This window comes from Chlamydomonas reinhardtii, chromosome 3 (assembly GCF_000002595.2).
Source record: "Chlamydomonas reinhardtii strain CC-503 cw92 mt+ chromosome 3, whole genome shotgun sequence".
NCBI lineage: Eukaryota > Viridiplantae > Chlorophyta > Chlorophyceae > Chlamydomonadales > Chlamydomonadaceae > Chlamydomonas > Chlamydomonas reinhardtii.
Window position 1 is genome coordinate 1672014 of NC_057006.1, and position 18070 is coordinate 1690083.

At 62.2% G+C, this 18070-nt stretch overlaps 3 protein-coding genes across 3 annotated transcripts; all 3 read right to left on the reverse strand.

The window, feature by feature from the left end:
* Nucleotides 1–1142: 1142 nt before the first annotated feature.
* CHLRE_03g153200v5 (uncharacterized protein) lies at nucleotides 1143–7798 on the reverse strand. Its single transcript, XM_043060549.1, has 8 exons — nucleotides 7362–7798; nucleotides 6859–6951; nucleotides 6489–6604; nucleotides 6261–6316; nucleotides 5696–5920; nucleotides 5083–5410; nucleotides 4566–4924; nucleotides 1143–4305 (listed from the first exon to the last, which is right to left on the reverse strand). Exons 3-8 carry the CDS (start codon nucleotides 6502–6504, stop codon nucleotides 2659–2661), a joined length of 2631 nt encoding a protein of 876 aa, XP_042925678.1. The 5' UTR covers nucleotides 6505–6604; nucleotides 6859–6951; nucleotides 7362–7798; the 3' UTR covers nucleotides 1143–2658.
* A 213-nt stretch (nucleotides 7799–8011) lies between these two features.
* CHLRE_03g153250v5 (uncharacterized protein) lies at nucleotides 8012–11888 on the reverse strand. The gene is made up of 6 exons (XM_043060550.1): nucleotides 11558–11888; nucleotides 11207–11422; nucleotides 10680–10995; nucleotides 10245–10459; nucleotides 8921–10055; nucleotides 8012–8672 (listed from the first exon to the last, which is right to left on the reverse strand). Exons 1-6 carry the CDS (start codon nucleotides 11612–11614, stop codon nucleotides 8416–8418), a joined length of 2196 nt encoding a protein of 731 aa, XP_042925679.1. The 5' UTR covers nucleotides 11615–11888; the 3' UTR covers nucleotides 8012–8415.
* An 805-nt stretch (nucleotides 11889–12693) lies between these two features.
* CHLRE_03g153300v5 (uncharacterized protein) lies at nucleotides 12694–18048 on the reverse strand. Its single transcript, XM_043060551.1, has 8 exons — nucleotides 17881–18048; nucleotides 17392–17604; nucleotides 15842–16157; nucleotides 15017–15514; nucleotides 14788–14877; nucleotides 14089–14640; nucleotides 13819–13859; nucleotides 12694–13619 (listed from the first exon to the last, which is right to left on the reverse strand). Exons 1-8 carry the CDS (start codon nucleotides 18013–18015, stop codon nucleotides 13554–13556), a joined length of 1911 nt encoding a protein of 636 aa, XP_042925680.1. The 5' UTR covers nucleotides 18016–18048; the 3' UTR covers nucleotides 12694–13553.
* Nucleotides 18049–18070: the final 22 nt, after the last annotated feature.

An 18070-nucleotide genomic window follows, 5' to 3' on the forward strand; every position in this document is an offset into this window, starting at 1 on the left:
CGAAATGCCCAAAAGCAATTGCCGTACATGCCCCCACTACTGGCTTGAAGGCGGGGCGTAACTCCCCGACGACACAAACACACACACACACACACACACACACACACACACACGGCTCACCGCAGCAGGTATGCGAGGTAACTTCAGGTAACATCCGTAAACCGTCGCTTTGCTGCATCGCATACACTGCCTTTGCGCAATGTTTTCCTTGTGCTCTTTAACACACACACACACACACACACACACACACACACACACACACACACACACACACACACACACACGCACGCACACGGTGCGCACCCGTGTTCGTCGATGGGACGATGCATATGAAATGTGTGAATGCAGGCGTGCACAAAGTGTAAACAGTGTCTGCTCGGTAACGGGCAGCGCTGCCTGCAAGTGGAGAGTCCGTTTGGGGGTCCCCGTGCCCGCGATGTCCAAGTGTGCCAACACTGCGGGACTGTGTGGTAAGTCTGGCACAGGTCCAGTCCAGTCCCGGGGGCCTGGTCAGGTATCAGACAGACTCAGATGCCGTCCGGTTGAACGTTGCACCGCAGGCCCGCGACGCCAATCGAGTCTGCGATGAACATGCGGCACGCGCAGCACCATGATGGCGATGGTGCTTGGTAGAGCGCGGCCTGCGGCCCTGCGCCACGGCGGCGACGGCGGCGATGGTGGTGGTGGAAGCCTGGCCCCACCAGCAGCAGCGGCGGCAGCACATGGCAGTTATGGCATGCGTGTGCATAGCGGAGGCGGCGAGTAAGGCCACGTTGAGGAGGACAGAGCCTAAGAAGCGGCGCCGACGCGCACGCTGAGGAGCCGGCTGGTGTCTAGGTAGCGGTCTGCGGTGGGGCTGTCAGGGCATTGTAGCGGCATGACGAGTAGTGCGGCTGTTGACAAGTGTGCTGCGTCTGGCTGCGGTTGGCTCTGCTGGCATCGCGATTACTAGACACCTGTTTTGGCTATGTGCCTGTACAAGCCGACCCCGGCTATGTCCAGGCGATGAGGTTGTTCGGCCGCAGACTGTGGAGGGGCTCAGCCCCTTTCCCGTGACCGGGGAACACTTGCTGTCACATGCAGGGGGAACCGCATATCCTGTTGATCTGCCTGTGCCAACTGTCTTTTGTATGGCGGCACAGGAGGCATGCTTAACTCTCTACACGGCACTGCGTAAATGGCTGCAGGTGGCAGCAAGGCAGTCGTTGTGCTGCAAGTGCGCCAGTTTACTCCCCTTGCGAACCACACATGAAAGATGCCTTGCCAACCTGATAGCGTCGCGACAAACTGACACGATCAGCGGATTGGCCTCCCTTGCCCCCCAACCGCCAGGGTACCCTTGAAGCAGCCTAGCCCCATTCAAGACTTATCCCACATCACGCAATGCTGTTGCGACGCGCGATGTACTCCAGCTATCATATATAAAAGTCAACAGTTCCCTTGGTCGCAGCCACCCGTGGTGCCGGTCATGCCCCCAAGGGCTCCCATGGTGGGGCATACCAGCACGTCCAAAACCTGGCAACGGCGCAGCACCTCCCCGTCACATCCTACCGTCCTTGCATGCATAGCAACCCGCAACAGCCACATAGCCGACAGTACGATATTGGTCTCACTTGCTGGTAGGATATACCAGGGGAAACCCCAGGCATCACAGCAGGGCACCTACAGTACGATATTGGTCTTACTTGCTGGTAGGATATACCAGGGGAAACCCCAGGCATCACAGCAGGGCACCTATAACCCATGTTGCGGCAGTGTTTCGCCACGCACGACGTTGGCCACTTCAGCAATGGATCTGAGTGGGTGAACCACAGCGATGTCGCATGGCTGTTGACCACAAGTTGACGACGGTAGTGAAGCATAAAGCATACATGGTTCACAGGCCGTGCGATACTCTGGAAGGCATCACACGACACGATCGGTTCAAGGCCTCGCTCATGCATGTGCACATTTCGTCAAGCCAGCAACGAACCAACGCGGTGCAGTATCTATGTATACATACTTACTGTCGGCACGCAGTATCTAGTCATTGGTTTAAACCGGTCATGCATTCATGCAATCAGACGCAGATCTTCAACAGCAAGCTGCTGGCTTGAGCGCATGCAAACGGTAACCTGATCACCCCTTCATGGTAACATCATCCCCACGCGCCCCGAACCCGCCGTCCTCTTGCGTGTTGACGTGTTAGGGCTGCGCTCACATCATGCCGGTACCTAGGTCGCATGTATCCAAGCACGCCAAGCGATCATCACGGAAACAAGGAGGTGGCTGCCTTAGGGAGGCAGGAAAAGGGCTGAGCCCTCCCCTCCCGGGTCGTTATCAACCCAGCCACCTTGACGCGGGCGCCTACTAAGCACACGCCTCTATCCAAAAATTTGGAACCATTTCTCGATTTGTGCGTGTCATTGTCACTGAGCATTGACCCCGCCCCCCCTACTGAGCTCACTTATTGCTCTGCCCAACAATTCTGGCTACACCACTGAGCCTGCCTGACTGAGCCACTGAGCCACTGAGCCTGCCTTACTGAGCATTGAGCCTACCCACTGAGCACTGAGCCACTGAGCCTGCCATACTGAGCCACTGAGCCACTGAGCCTGCCATACTGAGCCACTGAGCCACTGAGCCTGCCTTACTGAGCCTGCCTTACTGAGCACTGCCTTACTGCTCATCATCACGGAAAAAAACGTTAACGTCCAGCGCCTGCTCGTCAGCAGCAGCGGTGGGGGTGGCGATGGCTGCGGCGGTGGCCGCTGCGGTGCAGGCGCCGGAGGCAGGAGCACACGACAAGCCCGGACCCGCCGGACCCGCCTCGGGCGATGGCACGTTGGTCTGCGCCCCCGTGTACACCTGGATTCCGGCGTTTGCGGCCAGGTGCTGATGGTGCTGATGGTGCTGCCCGTGTGCGGCATCGCCACTGCCGCCGCCAGCGATACCGCAGCCGGCCGCCTGCTGGGCGCCGCCAGCACCTGGCCCGAAGTAGTTGGCAGCAGCGCTTCCTGAGCCCTGGGCGTGCAGGGTGTGGGCGCTAGAGGGCATGCCCGGCCCAGAGGCCTCCTGTGGATAGGCGCGCAGGTGCCACGCAGGGTGATGGGCGTGATGCGGGTGCGGCTGGGGTGGGTACAACTGGTGCTGGTGGGGCGGTTGCTGGTACGGCGATTGCTGGTGGGGCGGTTGCTGGTACGGCGATTGCTGGTGGAGCGGTTGCTGGTACGGCGATTGCTGGTGGGGCGGTTGCTGGTACGGCGATTGCTGGTGGGGCGGTTGCTGGTACGGCGATTGCTGGTGGGGCGGTTGCTGGTACGGCGATTGCTGGTGAGGCGGTTGCTGGTACGGCGATTGCTGGTGGGGCGGTTGCTGGTACGGCGATTGCTGGTGGGGCGGTTGCTGGTACGGCGATTGCTGGTGGGGCGGGCCCTGGTGGGGCGGCCACTGGTGGTAGGGTGGGTGCTCGTAGCGTGTGTTGCCCATGTAGGAGGCGGGCGGAGCAACTGGCAGTTGGTGGTCGTTGCACGGCAGGCGCTGGTGGTGGTGCTGTTGGCAGTAGCAGCCGTCGCCGCAGCTGCAGCACGCGCTGACGCAGTAGCCGCGCGCCGCCGCGGCAGCCCCCGCAGCCGTTGATCCAGCAGCTGCATGAAGGTAGGGGTAGACAGGTGCAGGGCCGTGGGGCGCGGTGCTGGCTGTGGTGCTCGCCGGCGTGGATGAGGGCGCAGCACCAGGCGCCGCCGCCGCCAGTGAATAAGGCGGCTGGTGACTGGGCACAGCTGGCCGCGGCGCGCGCACGGTCGCCACCGGCAACGGCAGCGACTGCGACTGCGAGTGCTGCAGCAGGCCCAGACCTCCGCGGCTGGCACCGCTCGCGCCCATGACCACCGCCCCGGCAGCGGCCCAGCCCTGTGAGCCTGTGCCGCTGCCCTGCTCAGCCAGCGCAAGGCCGGCCGGCTGGTGCGACTGCGAGGCCGCCGTCGACAGCAGCGGCGCTGAAATCGCCTGCTGCTGCTGCTGCTGCAGCTGCTGCGGCGGGAAAGTCGTGGAGTGGACGCCGTTGCCGACATCCTCCACCAGCAGCATGGCTGTGTAGGAGGCGGGCGGGCCAAACGCCAGCGCACCAGCCACTCCGGCTGCGCCGGCAGCGCCGGAGCCCGGGCTAGCACTCACCGCCAGGAAGGTGTGGAGGGATGAGTGCGAGCCCGGTGGCGCCCAGGCCCGGTGGGCGCCGTGCAGCGGCGGGCTTGAGGCGAGCAGTTCGCAGCGGTGACTGCTGGTGCTGTTGGGCTGGTGGCCGTCGATGGGCAGAGACTCAAGGGCCTGCGTGGACGGCGGGGGCGGGGGTTTCATGCATGTTACATAAGACGAGAGGGCGTAGGGGTCAGGGGTCGGGGATGGAGCAAAGAGCCGTAAGACCAGGGTAGGGAGGCTTGCGCAGCATACATTAATAATGCGCCGGCAATGGAGACACAGGACTGCCGGCTATTACGTAAGGTGCACCAGGTTAACTGCAGCAGGTTGACCGCCACACGCACACAGGCGCATCACACATACCGTACTCCGCGCCAACTCCCACCTACCAGCAGCGCCGGGACATTGTTGCCGACTGAGCCGCTGCCGCCGCTGCCCTGCGGGTGCGGCTGCTGTGCCGCGACAGTGCTGCCGGTGCTGCCAGAGCGGGCGCGAGGGCTCCGCTGGTTGGCGCCGGCACCGGCCTCATCAGATGCCCTCTTGCGCTTCTGGCCGCCGGCGGTGTTGCTCCGGGTTGGCGGACGCGATTTCAGGCTGGCGGCGGCGTTGGAGCCTCCGGCAGCGGGTGCCGCGTGGTCGGGCAACGACCGCAGCCGCGCCAGCTCTAGCGGGGGTGGTGGCAGTGTGGGCAGCGGCGCAGCCGGGTCGCGCGCCGCCTCCCAGAGACTATGTAGGACTTGCTGACGCCCTGTGGAGCATGCATATGCGAGCGAGATGGCCACGAGGGAAAAGAGGTGTTCAGGCGTGAGTCCTCAGGGATCGCGACGAAAGGGCCTTGTTGTACCCACCTACGTTTTGGCCGTGTGTCCATCCCCCAACCCGGGCTACTGCCGGTCCCTTACTCACATGCCTGCACCGCCGACGGTTTCTGCCCGGCCGGGCTGCCACACCAGTGCACCTCGGCTTGCGGCCGCAGGGATCTGCAGTCCAGTGGCGGCTGCGCAGCACCACCCGCCTGGCTGCCCGCCTGGGAAGAAGGGGCGCGGGCTCCAAGCACCTTCCACACATCAGGGCCCACCGCCCGCAGGATCTCGCGCATGGCCCGGCGGCCCGCCAGGTCGCCGCGTGGCTTGAGCTGTGTCTTGAAGCGGTCTTGAACCTGGGGGCTCAGCATGTGGCGAACGGCGTCCAGGGCCACCACCATGTGCGCGTTGGCCTTGCCTGAGGGCAGCAGCTGTGGGTGCGGAGGGACGGGCGGGAGCGTGCGGAGTTTCGAATACACAGTGCGTTCGCAGGCAGGGCCGATACGGCCTCGAGCTTTGGGCACACGTTCTGTGTGGCGGCGAGCGGGCGACCATGGTTATGGCGAGTGAAGTGGTGCAGGTAAGGATATGGGTTGTACTGTGATATGGAGTGGTCCTGTGCCCTCTGACAAGCGAACACATATCCGCCAGTGCCCTGACCCCTCCCTCCCTCTCACTCCCCCCTCCATCTCATCCCCTCGAGCCAGGGACCTCACCTGGCTGCAGCAGGGGCACACGAAGCAGAAGCACAACGACTTCCCGTCCACCTCCCACAGGCGGCCGCAGTCGTCCGGCAGTATCTTGACCATGTGATTGATCTCGTGTATCATGGTGTCAAGGCTGTGCCCACGTGCCACCAACGCGCCCTCGGCCCCGCATAGGTCGTGCAGCAGGAAGCCGATGCCCGTGGCGTGGTCGCGCCTCGCATTCTTGCCATCGCCCTGCAAAGCACATTGCCAGCAGCGCCAAAGGAGCATGTAGGGCACTAGTGCGCGGCCCGTATGGGTGCGGTCACCGCATCAACAGACGACGAGAGGCACCATGTGGAGTGGAGTGGCACGGACACGCCCATCCTAGGATTCCTTGCCAATCCAATGAAGTGGCGCGGTCCGGAACCCATCCGGCGCACAGTGATAGCAAAAGTTGCCGCGATTCTTGACAAAGCTGGCTGTTTGTGTTAGTATGCACTCGACAACCCTAATCGGATGGTCGAGTTCCCCTCAGCAGTCCCCCTCGCTCCCCTTCTGCTTTCCCCCGGCCCTGCACCCTCTTCCCCTTTACCTTGGCCTCGCAGATGGCGCACGTGCAGTTGGACTCAAGGGTCTTGGCAGAGGCACCTGTGGTGTAGTCGGGGTCGGGGTCAGATGACGTGGAAGCCGATATAGGTCGAGGTCCGGACATATGCCCCCATCCAACCCATCACCCTAAGCCAGCTCCCAAATTGTCTTGACCCGCGCACATTGCAAAATCATCCACTTATCCGCTCGTAAGTTGGTCGCGACCGCGTACCTTCGTCGGGATTCATGGTTCCGGCGACTAGTTCTCTGTCAAACCTTGCCAGCTCATGCGCGTGGATCAGGACCGGCAGCCTTGAAGGTTGCCGAACCAGCCGTGAAAAAGTCCGACTACAGAGGTGTAAGAAAGAGGGGCGAAATCCGGATTACTCGCCACCGACCAGCCCTGGCGAGGTCACAGCCAAAACTTCCCCACGGCTTAGCAAGCTCGCAAGTTGTTAAGCAACCCACGAGCGCTCAGAAATGCAGAGAACCCGGCCACTCGGTGCTGGTTGGAGCTGGCCGTCTGGTAACGCGGGTCTTCTCCTCCTCGCCGGTGCGCCAAGCCTGCCACCTAAAGTTCTGATGTCATACGTTCTGCTCACCTTAGCTAGTGGCTTGGGACTTAAGCGGGCTCAAAGCCAGCTCGCGCCCGGGCCGTCGCGATCGGTACGCGTCCGAGGTTCGCGCGAGCGGGCCTGTCACAAAGGGCCACGTGATAGCTGCAAGAGCCCAAATAATAGCCCCAATGCCCGCGATGGCTGCTTTTAAGCGCCCAGACGACCATTCGGACCAGACGACCGGACAATTCGGTACGGCGAACCAGTTGCGGGCGATGGGGCCTTCCTTGCCACTCCAATAAACGGTATGTCCAAACTGCAATCCGAAGTCGTGCGGTTGCGAGCTACCGAACGCGCGCATGAGAGTGCTGACGTCCCCCTGGCCACGATGGCCCGCAACTTCTTGCCCCTCTCCTCCCGGACCCCCGCTCGCCCGCCCGTCCCCAAGTTCCCGTCCTCTCTCAGCTGGACCCTGACATATATGAAGGTCTAAGGCAACCTTCCGGAACCGCGTGAGAAGAAGCGAACAGCAGCCAGTGACGACCCACCTGAATGACCATATGCAGCTCGCCGGCCCAGTCCCCAGGCCTCAGCACGCGCCAACGCCCGGCCCGGACATGCATGGATTGGCTTGCTATCACGGTTTGAGTAACCGGCTGGACTGCGCTGCGCGGTGTGCGCGGCGCAGAATCACCGTCGGCTCTGAGAGCCAGAGGGTTGCCGAGCATGCATTCATCCATATGATTGACATGATATACTGCAAAATGTATCGGCCCAGTCATTCCGAAAGGTGGCACAGCGTTCCGCCCTTGCGTTTCGTAGCCTCGGCTCTTCAGAGCTCTGTTCAGAGCTAAGCAGTTGTCGAAGAGTAAATAGGGTACCACTCGAAGATTTCGTGTTGGACTTCAAACAGGTTACTGGTGCTCGCCCAAGCTTGCCTTGCAACGGCATAAAACCAAGTGTCTTGTGGTGCACAAGATAGTACAAAATCCTGTGTCATAAGTAAGCAAGCAGGTGAGTTGTCTGGACGGTGTGGGCAAGCGACCTCGTCAATGTCTGGCAGTGGCAGAAGCGGGCGAGAGCCCTAGTCCACGCTCAGTCACCCCTGAAGGCCCCTGAGCACCAGGCCCCACCGCCACCGCTGCGCCCTTCTGGCTTCTGTCCCAACCGTGGTGACCTTTCCCCAATATGGCAGTGACATGGCAGATGCATGTACACATTTGCCGAACTCCTGTCGCACTATGTGCGCTATCCAGGGACCAGTGGCGCGCACGCGCCGATCCGGCATCCAAGCCAAGACCCAAGACCCAAGCCGGTGGCACCTGCCTGCAAGAGCCTGCACTTCCCTTTCTCCGACCCATTTCCATACGCCCGCACAACTAGAGTCTTCAAATCCAGGGGTTGACGCTTTGAAGCCAGTGCAGTCCTTCATATCAAGAAACCTGCTTGTACGCGCCCGCGTCAGCCCATTGGCCCTGCTTCACTCTACCTGCGTCAATTTGCTGCGAGCGATGCGGCGTCGGTATACACACGAGTCCACAGGCTACCTCGCACGCCTCGCACGCCTACATGCTGGCCGCACATCAGTGCACGCACTCTCGCTCATGTACGCCCGCCTTCGGGGCCGCTGCCAGCCACTAGCAACTCCCGCCCCTGCGCCTGCGCGCCACCACGACCCTTCACCACGGAGCACAGCGACCGCCACACAGAGGTCATCGTACGTGCCACTGAGGCCACCACCGTCTTCAGCCGGCTCGTGGGCGCCATGCTCTCTGGCGTCGTGGGCGCCGTAGGCACTGGCGCCCCCGGGCGCACGAGCACAGCGGCGGGGGCCTGTGGCGGCGTGTTCCGATCCACCCCTGCGCGCACATGTATGCAGGCAGTGTCGCGGTCAGCTGCGGTGCCATGTCGCAAGAAGCAAGGGCCCACGTCGAGGGGTTGCTGACACCTTACGGTATAGTACATGCCTTGGCTAGACGTCGGGGTGTGTGAACCAATCCCCATTACGCCCAGCTGCATTGCGAACCCCGCACAGCGGCAGCAGCTTCAGGCAACCCGCCCCAAACACACACCTCCATCCACCCAAGCTCAGCCCCACCGCACGCACCTGTCGGCTCTTCCTGCACCGTCGGCAGCGATGGCGTCGCCGGTGACATCTCCATTGACGCCCGCATGCCCAATCGCCGCACGCCACCCGTAGGGGCCTCGCATGCCACTCCGCCCGGCTGCTCCTCCGGCGGCTGCCCATCATCACCGTCCCCGCCAAGCTCTGCCCCGGCAGATGTCGAGCCGCGGCTGATGCCAGCAGCAGTTGGCATGGGACCCAGGTGCCCCAAGCCTGAGGGCGCCCGCCCGATTGCGCTGGCGTTGCGGCTGGTGATGGACGTAGAGCCCCACGTGGCGAGCGAGGCAGTCGAGCCGCGTGGCGAGGGCACCTGCTGGGGTTGAGGGACGCCTCCCAGCCCGCCGCCCGCCCAGCCGCTCAGCGGTACGCGGCCGGGCGGTGCCTGCGCCGCACCGTCCGTGGACGCCGCCACCCCCGCGTCCTCCTCTGGCGCGTCAACGTCGTCGTGAGCAAACGGCGTGGCTAGCCCCTGCACCCGCGAGCCCCTGCCACCACTGTGGCGACCTGCTTCGCCTGTGTCCTCGCACGCTGCGTCCTGTGCTGCGTCAGCAATCGGACCGCTAGGGTCACTGGCGAGGCAGGAGCTGCTGCCTGCGGGCATCGCAACAGACGCAGCAGCGCTGGCGCCGTGCGCGCCCTCCTTCATCATGTGCTGCTTGCTGCCGCCACCGCTACGGCCGCTGCCCGCCCCGCCCGGCTGTGCACCGCCTGATGTCCCACTGGTTCCGCTGCCGCCGCCACCGGTACCGCTAGTACCGCCAGCCGCGCCAGTCGCCACAGGGGGGCGCACGTTCCGGCCGCCGAAGTTGTCGTCAATTTTCGCACTGTCATCATCGTCATCGTCGTCATCTTCCCGGCCGTCTCGCTGTCGCGGCTGCTGCGGAACGCGGCAACCGCTGATGGGCTGCCCGCGTCGCCGCTTGGTGCCGCCGCTAGGCTGCTGCTGCGTGGGCTCCTGTGAGGGCTCTTGCATGGCCTCCTGCGGCGGGGGCGGCGCCCCCCATGACGTCACCTCATCTGGGTCGTGCACGTGTCCAAGCAGCCTATTGCAGTGGCCACTGCCGCTAGTTGCGGCGGCTGCGGCACCGCCGGCAATGCTGTCCGTGCTTGTCGGGGCCTGCACGAAGTAAGAGGTAGGGGCCACATGTAAGGAAAAGCTATGAGCGCACAGCGCAAGGGGACAAGGGTTAAAGCACTCGCTGTTAAATGCTTGGTAGTCACTGGTAGTCACTGGTAGTCACTGGTAGTCACTGGTAGTCACTGGCCACATGCATCAGCGCATGGTGCTTCTAGCTACCCGGCTCACCGAGGGCCGTGCAAAAGTCGATGACGCGGCTGGCGGAGCACACGACTCCCCGTCCGGCACCCCCTCTGCGGCGTTTGGTGCTGCCGGCGCCGCCGCCGCAGCTGCTGGTACTGCCAGCCCAGCCGTGTCCACTGCTGCAGCAGCCCCAGCTGCGCCCGCAGCTGGCCCCGCCGCCAGCGCAGTGCGCAGTACCATTTCCAGGTTTGAGAGGCACGCTGCGCACGGCAACAGCAATAATATCCTTGACCACTTAAGGAAGCGCACAACTGGCATGCTGCAATGGTTGCAAGGGGCGCACGCCGGTGCTAAGCCCCACAATTCGCTGCACGGCACCCAGGCCTGACGACCGTGTTGTACAGGTGTGCCGTACAACCCAACAATTGTACGTCACGCCCGCAGCTTGCCCACAAACGTAGTCGCCCCATGGTTGCTTACCGCTCTGATGGCTGGCCTCCTCCGCCGACATCTCCGCGTGCCCGCAGGCGTACCGCTTAGGTGTCGCGCCCTCCTGGACCTCTCGTTGTTCTGGCAGCAAGCACATCAAGATGCGGTACATGGCCTCAAGGCACTGCATCGGCGTCCATCCGCCCACTTCGACATCGTCATCGACAACGCCCAGCGAGTCTGCCGGCATGGGCTGCTGCTGCAGCTGTTGCACCAGCGCGGCTTCCTGCAGGCTGAGCAGGGCCGTTATGCTGGGGTGCTGCAACGCCGCCAGCATGTGGCGGTGTGCGTCACCGTAGAACAGCACCTGTATTTGCATTTGCATGCGCACGTGCATGAGTGGAATCGGATTGGATCAGCCGGGGAGAGTTGGAAGCGCACATGCGCACACTGACAGAACAGCTGTGCACCTGAATGACGCCCGATCTAGACGGGCACGTGACGGCAGTCATTTGCCGCCTGCAATTAGTCCTTTCCATCTGTCTCCATCATTCCCAGACCAGAAATACCCCTCTCACCCGCTGGCAGCAAGCACAGGGGAAGCAGCAGCATAGGGGCTTGCTGCCGACACACCACGCGTCCAAGGCATGCCGCACCACACCCGCTTCCAGGGAGTTGACGCGGTGCCGCGCCTCTTTGGCGTTCTGGCTAGCCAGCTGCAACAGAGTGGAGTCTCCTTGGTAGTCGAGGAGGTGGCCAAGAGCTTTGACATGGTCGGCCGGCAGCCAAGGCCCCTGCGCAAGACAGGATGCCACGTCCGGATGTTGTCTGGCGTCGACCCAGGACGCCGCTCCAGGGCGTCCACAGTTACATCACCATAACCATAATAGCGTCCTACCCATGAGCATCGATGTAGGCAACGGCCTTACTTGGCAAAACTCGGACCCGTTTCGCAGCACGCCACACACGGCGCACTCGATGTCCATCGTAACGTTCAGCAGGCTATAATAGTCATCGGTACAGGCGACCAGAGCCACGAATGCCTTGCGTGTCCGCACACAAGCAAGCGGTGGTCTGGCGCACTGACAATCGGTGTCCCCCTGTGGCCTCTCCCTCTGTGGCAAGCTTTCCGGAAAGATGTCTCAAATGATGAAGCTATCTGTATGTAGAAGACTGTTTGAATGCAACTTTATTGAAAGGGCAATACGAGTTCAAGCGACTGACACAAGCGGCTTCTCAATTCAGGGAAGCAGGATAACTCCATAGTAACTGCAATGTGACGCGAATCGTGTGTAGTAGACAAGTCGCACATTGCAGTGCGACTGCTCATCCGTGCCAACCGACGCATGCTCGGCAAACTCAGACGCCCGCCGTCCATGAAAGAGGGTGGCCACTGCATTTCAACTGCACACATCTGGAAATAAGCGTCATTGGGGACGGCCACTAGCACCAGCACCACAACCGTCACCACGTAGCAACCCTTGCGGCTCGACCAAGGTGGTTATCCAGGGTCACCACATCTGGCGGCCATCTCTACTCCAGCGGCACCTTCGTGACGGCCAAGATGGACAGCTCAAATCATGGTGGCCGTCCATCAAAGAGGGGTTCACTGCACTCCCAGACGTACACAGGGCTTCGGAGCGGCCGCCTGAATGCGGCTGCGAACTTGTCGGCAGCGCCGCTGGTGGATCCCGTTTGTGGCAGGGGCACCCCTGGTTGCTTGCGTGTGCCTGTCCGTTTATACCAGGCTGCATAAGGCTGGCTGCATCACCTGCATGGTCATCTCGCCGTCTTCCTCAGTGCCGCGTCCTGGGTCTGTCTGGCGCGTCCCTCAAGCAGAATGGCAGCGGGGACCGTTAACGCAGCCTCGCACATCACGGCACGGCACGGTAGGGCATGTCGTCCAGGGGGGCAACTATGCAAGATGGGGGTTATATTCATGACTAGCTCAGGAAATGGTAGGGCGTCGGGGAATGTGTGGGGGCTGTGCCAGGCTGTACCTTGCTGTACAATGCAGAACATCGGCAATGCGGGCATCCGGGTACCAACGCACACACGCACACAAAATGGTCAATCCTTACAACCATGCCCGTCAAATCCTCACATTGTTGGCACTCTGTAACATACGCTCCGTCACCTACGGCCCCACTATCCTGGAAAGCAAAGCAGGATGCTGTCAAGGAATCGCACTGACAGCCGACGTCAAATGAATAAATCAGGACTCTAGTTTGGTGTCCCCAACTTCCCAATGCCCAGCAGCCTTCACGTCCGCCACTTGCTGCCGCAAGCCCCCGCCTGCAGCACCACATCAGCAACTCACACACCAACCACGCTCCTATTAGATCCGGGGCCTCACACCAGGGCATGCAAAAGCAGCATCGCCGCCGAGACTATCATTGATCAGTATGTGCACTGACGAACGGACCCCTCACTGCACTAGCCCCAGCCCCACACGGCCATACGCACACAGACCAATCAAGACCCCCTGTACTCAAATGCCGTGCTTTCGTCCCAAAATATCTAATCATCGCACACGGCCCGAATGCCCGATGCTTTGTGCGTGAGCTACTTCCAATATCATGTGAGCTTTGCCTATGAGATCTGAAACCTGACTCACTCCACGCTTCTATCCGGCAACTCCTCGGACAAAACTGACGGCCTGGCGCAGCTCCGTTCCTTTCAGAAGGCCTTACACCCACCACGTGACGGTCATCGCGTGAGCCCTTCACACAGTATGAAATTCAACATAACCGCCTCGAACATAAACTCTTTGCAGCATAGTTTCAGCCTAATGGCTACCATCCTAGTTCTGTGCCATCGGCAGCGGAAGGTGTGGTGCCTGAACGAAATCCTACCTACACATGATACCGGTCTAAAACTGGTTCTGCAACACAGCGGCTGCAGTGCAGGGCGCTGTCGGTCCCCCTACATCCCCTGGTCACGTAGCGTCATCAGGACGGACAGCGCATCCTCTTCAGCAGCGTCTCGGTCCTGCAGCAAGTAGGCAAGGCGAAAAGAAGTGGCAAAGTTGGTAACAGGTAAACAAACCCGCATTGGCGCCAGGATACGATGACACCGGTAGTCTGGCCACATAGGACGCCTAACAGTGAAACCCATGCCGAGAGCAGCCAACACGGTACACCACACAGCTTCCGCTTGGCTCCAGACGGGGTTTGTTGTGTGCACACACCTGCTGCCTTGAGCGCTGGCCTGAAGATCCCCTGCCTGCGCCTGCGGGGACAAGGGATCGAAAGCGAGCACACATGTCATGATCGTATGCCTCGAACAACCAGGTCCTGTGGCTGTCACATTGGGGTAATGCAATCTTCCATCCCATACGCCGCTGAGCTGTCTGGCAGAACTACCAACAGCCATCATAGAGGTGCTGCAGCTCCCACACCAAAAGTCATCCGCAGCACCATTGCGTGCCATGCTCAGTTGCACACCCAACCCTGCTCACCTAGGGCGCCGCCCGCGGGCCCGGGTCCTGCCACTGACGACGACGCCGGCGCTACATTGCGGCCTTGTCGCTGCCGCTGCTGCTGCCGCGGCGCCTGCACAGGCCGACTGGTCAGGTCCACCCCTGACGCCGCCAGCTGCTCTGCCAGGTACGGAGGTATGTTCGCACCCAGCGTGCCGCCCGCCGCCCCTGCCTCGCCTGCCCCCGCCGCCAGGTCATCGTCTGCCTCCGCCTTGACCTCCCGCAGCACGTGTTGCAGCTGCTCTCGCGGCAGCTGCTTCAGCAGCGCCGTGACCAGCTGCAGGCTGGCGAAGGCGCCCGCACCACCGCCCGGCACGCCGCCCTGCTCCTCCAATCCATCCAAGGGCCCGGCGGCCTCGTCCACCGTTGGCCTCGGCGGCGGCCACCGCTGGGGGGCGCTGGGCGCCGCTGCCGCTGCAGCCGGCGGCCGGGCTGCTGGGGCGGCTGTGGGCTGCGTGGAGGCGGAGGCACGGGCCAGGTGCTGCAGCAGCGCGCCCATGGGTGGATCCCAACCGCGTTGCCCGGTCTCCCCTGATGCAACAGACGGGGGAAGGAGGCAACAGTCGGGTTAGCGCACCACCATACCGGTACGGAGGATAGACGCGTTGACGAAATTTGTTATGCTGATGCGTAGCATTTGTAACGGGAGACCGTGACCGGCGTGCGCATTGAGCTCACCTGGAGGCCCTGCCCGCCCATTTCCAAGCGACACCGCGCGGCCGCCGCCATATACCAAGGCCGGCTCCACGCTGCCGCCAGCGCCAGCACCTGCGACGCGGAGCAGGTGCGGAAGCACACCAGACAGGAGTTGCAAGCGAGGCAAGCAAGCAGGCTGGCAACGCGACATTGCGCAACGCGCCCTAACGCATAACTGGTCATGCCTGGAGCCCCAAGCCCACTAACGTACCGTAATGCGGCTGGCCGCGGCGCCCGGAGCTGTCGCCGTCTGCCGCCAGCGCGCCTGCGGCCCTCTGGTTCATATCCACCAGCTGCCGCTGCTGCTGAAGCCGCAGACCCGCTCCGCCTGCCAGCAGCGACGTCGGCAGCGGCGGCGCCCTTGCCACTGCGCCAGGCAGCCCCGGCCTGCCACCGCCGGCTGGCAATGGCGGCCACGACTGAGTGGCTGCTCTCGCCGCCTGCTGAAGCAGACTGGGCATATCCTCAAGTCCCGATGGCACCATGCCGGGCGGCGGCAGCGCCAGCGGTACCCGCTGCGAGACGGCGGCCTCTCCTGCCTCTACCACGCCGCGACCGGCAGGTGCTGTGGCGGCTGCAGCGGCGGCCGTGGCCGCTGCCGCTGTTGCCGCCGCCACTGCTGCTACGGCCGCGGCGCTTCCCTGCCGACTGGAGGGCAGCTCACTGGCGGCGGCCAGTGAGGTCCCAGCGGCTTGCAGGCCTGCCAAGGCTGCATGGGTGGACAAGCGAAAATGACTTACCGAAGGTTGCACACACGGGTTGCACAGCACAGCAGGCAATACATCCAACGCAGGACATACAGCGGCGAGCAGCCTGCACGTTCGTGTTTTTGTGTGGAACACAGGGTGGCGCCGTGATCCATGTCACAGATCAGACCATGCTGGGACACACACACACACACACACACACGCGCACGCACGCACACACACACACACACACACACACACACACACACACACACACACACACACACACACACACACACACACACACACACACACACACACACACACGCACGCACGCACACGGTGCGCACCGGCCCGCTGCTCGATGACCTCCAGCTCGGTCATGCGGTCGGCGCCGCACAGGCAGCGCTCCGTGCCTCTGAGCGCGCTGTGGTGCACCGCCATCACGCCCAGCAGCATGCCGCGCATCAGCTCCAGGCAGTCCATGGCCGACAGCTCCGGCGGCATGACGTCATGCGGCGCCGCGCCAAGCAGCGTGTCCGCGGGCTGCGGCAGCTGCTCGATCTGCTGTACACGCGCGTGCTGCCGCGGCGTGAGCTGCTTCCAGACCTGTGGGTGCAGCAGCGCCGCCAGCATGTGGCGGTGGGCGGTGCCGTAGGGCAGCACCTGCGGCAGGCGGGGCGGCAGGGGACGCAGGGCGGGCCAGTGTGGGTGAGCTATGCAGTCTGCAGGCGTCGTACATCATGCGTGTTAAGGACTGCCGGCACGGCCAGTACAACCACACACAGCAGACGTGCCTCCCAGTCAGGACCGCAACCAGTCTATGGGGTGCCCCCTCTACTACCTTTCCCCAAAATGCATGATAGGCCCTCATAATGTAGTTTAGTTAGACATTATTGTAGGTGCTCTTCATTCATTGAAATTCGTGCGAGGCAAGAAGAACGCACTTCGGCACGGTTTCACAGCACGGCGTCGCGGCCGCGCTTACAGTGGTCGCAATACATATAGTTATGTATGTATACGAGCATGAAGCTACTACGGAGGACAAACTGAACGACCTGGGAATGGGCTTAATAACTTTCTTGTGACGCGACAATTTGTAGCTCTCCAAGCAATAGTAGCCATCCCATACACAAAACGACACAAATACTCGGCTGAAATACCGATCTACTGTAAATCAAGCGCCAATCAACACGGCGACCGCCCAAGCAACCAGTTCCTTGACAAAAATTAACATGTATCATACGCATAGACTATTTATAGCATATAAAACAAGGTCGGCGTTAGTTTAGACCAGGTTGCAGGTCGCCAGAGTGGCGTGGGTTCCGTCGGGCGCCATGCCTAATAACTTCTGCAAGCCCGAGTCTATCGACCCGCCATCAGGCACTTGAGACTCCTAAAAACCTATAGAATGATAAAACTCGGCTTGGTGTTTCTAACTCGCGCGTTTGGGCGTCGCGATTCTACAATGTGTCGTCGGGAGCAGGCTATTGGCAGACCGGTGACCTTAGTTTGTACATAGTATGTGTGAAAGCGTTTGGTGCATCCCGTTGCCCGAGAGTCGGGCACTTGAGTCAAGTCGGTGATGCATCAAGAGGATTCACATAGGCGCGTAGAATGCCCGGGAAATAAGCAAAACGGTTACACGTACGCATTATTTGCACACGGCAACTGCTAGGCACTGCCTACTCGACACTTTGCCAAAATGCTTGGGGGAAGGCAGGAGAGGGGACGTTGCGGTCCTGACTCCCAGCGACCTCCCGACCCGCGTCTCCCCAGTGCCCCCAGCCTGTAGACTCCGCACGCGCCTGTCCGCGTCCCGGCAACCCTATCGTTCCCTGCACTCCTGCCTGCCTGCCTGCCGCCCCACCCCACCCCACCCGCCCACCCATGCGCTCACCCGCTCGCAGCATGGGCAGGGGAAGCAGCAGCACAGCGGCTTGCCGGCCAGCTGCCAGGGCGACCTGGTGCCCGCGGGCGAGCACATGGCGCCCACCACCTTCTTGGCGGTGTCGGGGTCGGCCTCCGCCAGCCGCAGCAGGTCGGGCATGTGAAGCGCATCGTTCAGGATGAGGGCGACGGCGCGCAGGTGGTATATGGGCGGCCACTGGCCCTGAGTATTACAGGGGAGGCAGAAGAAATTTCAGGGTGGACATGGATGAGAGGTTGGATTGTTAGGTTGTTGGTCCGTGTGGCCACCGGCGACGGGCTTTCAGGCGGACGGGCTTTCGTGCGTCCAGGGATTCCATAGCACAGCGCAGCACAGCAACATCAAGAAAGCTTGAAGCTGCTGGGTGGAGCGCAGGCGCGGCCAAGGCAGCTGCGCAGCCCACAACGTAACAGCGCGTTATTCCCATGCGTAATGCAGCAGCACCAATGCAGCACCCACCAGTTGCAGTTCGGGCCAGTTGGGCGAGTGGCCGCACACCGCACACTCGCTGACCAGCCGTATGCCGCCTGCGTGGTGCTGACCAGGCACCTCCAGCCCTGTGGGCAACACCCCCGGCAGCGGCAGTGCAGGCATGCGCTGCTGCTGCGGCGGCGGCTGCGAGCCGGGTCCAGTCATGCCCCGGACCCCG